A 5,409-nucleotide genomic window follows, 5' to 3' on the forward strand; every position below is an offset into this window, starting at 1 on the left:
CCATCAAATTACAGGGTATGATTCCAAGCTTGTGAAATATCCTAAAAGTGGTCGACAATCCTGAAAAACAGCGTGAAACTGAGCTAAAATACACCAAAACGGGCTGAAAATCAATAAAATTGCCTAAATTATGGCCACAAAAATACTGAAATCAGGAAATTCCTGAAGAATCACATCCCTGAAATTAAGCATAACACGTTTGCAATAATTTTTGTAGAGTTTTAGTAATCCCACTGTTCTGGCAAAGAAGATCAGGATAAACTGTTTGTGTCCAACCGCAGTGGATGGAACAAATATGTTGCCGTCAATGGTTGTCGAAGAAAAACACAAGGAAATGTTCGACACTTTATTGGCAATGTTGCCAAGAATCACCTAACTGTTGTCACTTCAAACGGCTTGTTCTTCCATGCATGGGCATGATTGAGAGAATAATTCTTGTAGAAAATATCAAAGAAAGTAATGTCGTATTTGATCAGATTGGAAGCAAGTTCTTCTCTGCATCGCTGCTCTCTGATGGTTCTTACATTCATGGTTGATACATTAACTATTTTCCTGCACCCAACAAATTTTCTCCTCCTGCAGGCATCTCCATCAGGCTTGTCCTTCCATGAGGATTTTGAGGCAAGACGTCATTTGATTTTGGCAAATCGATGTCTGCACCAGGAGAACCAAAATCAGAATTAGGGACTCTAACCCTAGTGTTATTAAGTTGTGCCATCATAGTTTTTCTATTGCTATTAATACTGTGGTCGCAGCTCCTACAGTATGGTTTGGTATTGGAGCAGTCTTTCTGTCATTTTCGTCCGCCCTTTGCTATTGTGATCTCCGTCTCCAACCAGAGATAGCAATCTGCACAGGTCCCTGGACTCCCTGTTTGTGTTCACTGGCCGTATCAAGGATGTGCCCATCACGCCCTCTTGCCGATTATTAGAGATAGGATCCCAGTTCGCCTAAGGTAGTGAACTACCTTAACTATTTGACCCATAGTTGGGGCAAAGGTTGGAGTGTAACCAAGGCGTGTCCACGCGCCGGTGGGCCTGCGTATCACACCTTTGGGGCCCTTTGCTGCTCCCAGATCCCCTGCATGTCTGCCTGGTATCGCAAGATACCAGTTGCTCGGTAGTGACCAACGAGGAGGTCGTACAGGGGTCTTGAGTAAGGAGAGGCTATGTACTGGCAAGAGAAGACTTACATACTTTACTTCCCTTTTCGCCTTACGGCTAGCCAGCGGCAAGTTGAATTGATTTGCAGCATAGGAGTGTTTCAAGCAAGCAAGCAAGAAGCGAAGTTATAAAAGTAAAAGTAAAGTAGAAAGGGTAGGAATGAAGGATAGGGAAACAGCAGCTACAACTACATCTACAACTACAACTATATGCACTAGACGCATCACTTAAACCTGTGACATTTATGTCACCCACCACCAAACACCCGATATTGTGCATTTATCCTCGGCTTTTGGCATTTAGGACCTACTCCCGATATGTAGGGCCCATCACATTTTGTCAGCATCGATCCATGTACTAGTATGTTTTAGTGATTGCGAGTCTCTAAAATTGTATGGTGTCAATCTTGCAAATTGGGTTCGGGTCCTTTTTCTGTTTAAATGATGCACCAAATATGTCTTCAATTGGACTTTAATTTTGCAAAATTTTCCCTCTCATGGGGGAACATCCCCCCCAGACACCCCATGCGTAGTGGATAAACAAGTGACCATTTTCGCTTCTGCTTTCGACATTTGCTAATTTAGGCCCTATGTTTAACACAATTTATAAGTCTAATGGGGGAAAACGTGACAACGAAAGGCTTTATGGACCGTCATTTCACAATTTAAATTTTACACAGTAATAGTACCAAATTGGTCCACCAAATTGCTTCAATTAGATCTTCATTTTGCAAAATTTTCCAAGTTCTAAGGGGGGAACATCACCCTGCGTAGTTGATAAACAAATGGCCACTTTTACTTCTGCTTTCGACATTTGCCAATTTATGTTTAACACAATTTATAGGTCTACCATAATAGGGAAAACTTGCCGTCCACGAAATACTCCATGGACTGCTCATTTCACAAATGTTCGGGTTTTTTTTAAATAAAATTTTACACATTAATATTGCCAAAATGATCCACCAAATTGCTTCAATTAGGTCTTCATTTTGCAAAAGTTTCTTACTTCTCGGGGGGGCATTTTAAATTATTATTTTCTTCTAAATTGTCCCCCCTTCTGACTGTTTCTAGATCCGCCACTGCTCCAAACAGTGGCGTAGATTTCTTTTTGACTGGGGGGGGGGGAAAAAAATGTCTTGAAGTATAGTGAATCCAGCACCTTTTGTAGAAAGAATAAGTTTATGGTATAAACAATTTTGCCATTTTGAAGCTAAACTGTTGAAATATGGTGCAAAAGTGGAATAAATTCGCGCGAAGCGCGCAAAAGTTTGCACTTTTGGGGCTAAAATGGCCAAATATGAGGTTAATTTGGTCAGAAACCCACATTCAGGCGTCAACATTGGGCGATGATTGTATGGACCATCCCCCTAGCAAAATATTGGGGGAGAACCCACCCCACCCCACCCCACCCCCACCCCCTCCGGATCTACGCCTATGGCTCCAAAAACACACATTTTTTAAAATGTCTTCAAACATAATATTATAAAAATACCCCTTGGGCAATGTTTTTGACTCCTTCAGAGGAAAAATTCACAATTGAAAGGGTCAAAAAATTTGAAAATACCCTTTCAGCAAAATGCTTAAAGAAAACCCTGCTCCATATCTGTTTGTAGTGGTACTGGATTATGCCCTGAGGGTAAGGAAGAGGAACTTGGATTTCAACTAGAAAGAAGAAAAAGTAGGCGTGTTGGTCCAGAGGTTGTCACTTACTTCGATTTTGCCGATGACATAGCATTATTGTCAGAGGAAATAGATCAAGCAAGCTGCTCAGCCAGGTAGAAACATCAGTAGGAAAGGTCGGACTGAGAATGAATGCTGGCAAAACGAAGTTCATGGCATTTAACCACAGCAAAGGTCTCACAAACAGTGGAACACAGATTGAGGAGGTCACAAATTTCAAGTACCTTGGGGCATGGATGCAGAGCTCAGAAAAGGATGTTAAAATCCGAAAAGCAGCAGCCTGGAGAGCTTGTAATGGGATGGCTAAGATCTGGAAGTCATCTCTCTCAACAAGGTTCAAGCAACGCCTATTTACAGCAACAGTTGAATCAGTGCTGCTTTATGGGTGTGAGGCATGGACAGTCACTTCCAAACTGGCAAAGGAGCTGGATGGCTGTTACACCAGACTGTTGAGGGCAATGCGTAATGTCCACTGGAAGCAGCATATGACAAACAAAGAGCTGTATGGTGACCTCCCAAAGTTATCGGACAAGATCAGGGAAAGAAGGACACGGTTTGCTGGCCACTGCTACAGAAGCAAGACAGAACCTGTATCTAAATTGGTGCACTGGATTCCAAAGCATGGGAAAAGAAAACAAGGAAGACCCGACCTAACATTTGTCGACATCCTAAGACAAGACACAGGACTTGAATCTACTGACATGGTAACAGCAATGCAAGACAGGAAGATATGGAGGGCCATCACAGTTCGAGGACAACACTCGACTTAAGCAAGTAAGTAAGCATCGGGTGTTTCTCTATTCAAATCTTGCAATATCTGAACGCGTACGTTTTCAAGATTTTGTACGCATTGGACTTTGGGACTATGGATTTGAAGGAGTCAGAAAAGTGTATGAACGCGTAAATATGCGTGTTTTGTGCGTTAAAGAAAACCCTGCTGCTCTGTTTCATGCACTTTGTACCTTTTGCAGAAAATATGACGGCTTGCAGTTGTTGCGCTTAAGAGGCATATTCGCCATAGAAGTGATGATGTACCAGGATTAACTACCATAGCAATAGGTTAAAACAATTTTTTAATATATTGCGCTGCACTAATACGTTCACACAGAATCTCTGCATTGAACCATAGATGTCAAAAACAGGGATAAAGACCTGGATTGTAATTCTATAAAATTTACATATCATGCTGATCACTCGTACCTGTAAGATAAGTATATTTGAAAAGAGCTGTATTGTATTCAATCTATGATTGCAAACATACACAGGTGATGAGTGCAACCTGCTTAAAGTGCAGGGCATTTAAAAAAATTCTTTAACCTATTGCTATGGTAGTTTATCCCGTTATATCATCACCTCTACGGCAAATAACATGTATAGCATTCGTACACAAAATTTGTGCACCGTGCCCTTTGATTTTCATTGTCACAATCCACAAGTCTTTCAAGTATCCTTGACTATAACTAACCACTGCCCCAGTAATCCTTAGCTTTTTTCTGAAACTGCTAAACGGAGGATGTATAGGGCCTAATTGAATGATTCAAATGATAGTCATCAAATGGCCAACATATGAATGACTGCCTATCATTGTAGATCGAGTTCCGCAGTTTAGACAGCTTGCCGAATTGATGACATTGCAAAAATCCCAGCAATTCTTTTTCACATTTTGGCACCGAGATGTCAGAATTCCGACACACAAGACCAGTCATGAATAAAACTAAAAGCTACCACTGTGCACCCAAATTGTAAGCCACCGTGCACTTAAAACATGCCACATAAACAATTATGAGACGCTGCTTGCTATTTTAGTAAGTTAAAATTAAAATCAAGACATATCATAACTACATGATGAATTTAAAGATTTTAATTTGTCAAACCTAACAATATGTTTATTTCCATATTAAACAAATTAACCACACAATGGTGGTATTTACAATACATTGGTCATTGTATGGCATAATTAACAGATCAGAACTATTTGTTTCAGACTCTAGTACAAGCATAGTTACCATAGTTACTGGCATAAAAAAGGCTTTGTGTAACCAAAAAATGTGTACATTATAAATAAATCAATTATATATAATATGCATAAGACATAAAATACCTGTAAATAAAATGTGTCATTAATAAATGGACACATTGCATAAAAAATTGAGTTTTGAGCTATAATGTAAGTGGGTCTCTGTCAAATCAGTTGATAATACATAGAATCATGATAAAACTATCACAGCCTCGTTTGTTTTTGCTCGCTTCTTCATCTGTGAACTTAGGTCTTAACCTGATAAAACAGATAAACCATCCTCCTTTTTATGTCAAAATGTTGTCAATATGATAAATAGTTCTGAAGCTATAGGCGCGTTTATAACGGCTGTGTTACTTTTTTTATGAGGTCATTAGTTACATTTGCAATGAATGAATCATGAAGCCAATTGAAAATATACCAAGTTTAGAAACCACTTTTCTGAAGCTTGGGCAATTAGAAACTGACATACCTTATTTCCTCGAATAAACGCCTCGAGCGTTGCATTTTCAAACGGGGGCATTCATTTGAGGTCATTTTAGAACGATAA

At 39.7% G+C, this 5,409-nt stretch overlaps 1 protein-coding gene across 1 annotated transcript; it reads left to right on the top strand.

Annotated features, from left to right (window-relative positions):
• The first annotated feature begins 2,970 nt into the window (after positions 1 to 2,970).
• On the top strand, positions 2,971 to 3,612 carry LOC140147363 (uncharacterized). The gene has a single exon (XM_072169140.1). It carries the CDS (start codon positions 2,971 to 2,973, stop codon positions 3,610 to 3,612), a length of 642 nt encoding a protein of 213 aa, XP_072025241.1.
• Positions 3,613 to 5,409: the final 1,797 nt, after the last annotated feature.

The sequence above is a fragment of the Amphiura filiformis genome, chromosome 3, assembly GCF_039555335.1.
Source record: "Amphiura filiformis chromosome 3, Afil_fr2py, whole genome shotgun sequence".
NCBI lineage: Eukaryota > Metazoa > Echinodermata > Ophiuroidea > Amphilepidida > Amphiuridae > Amphiura > Amphiura filiformis.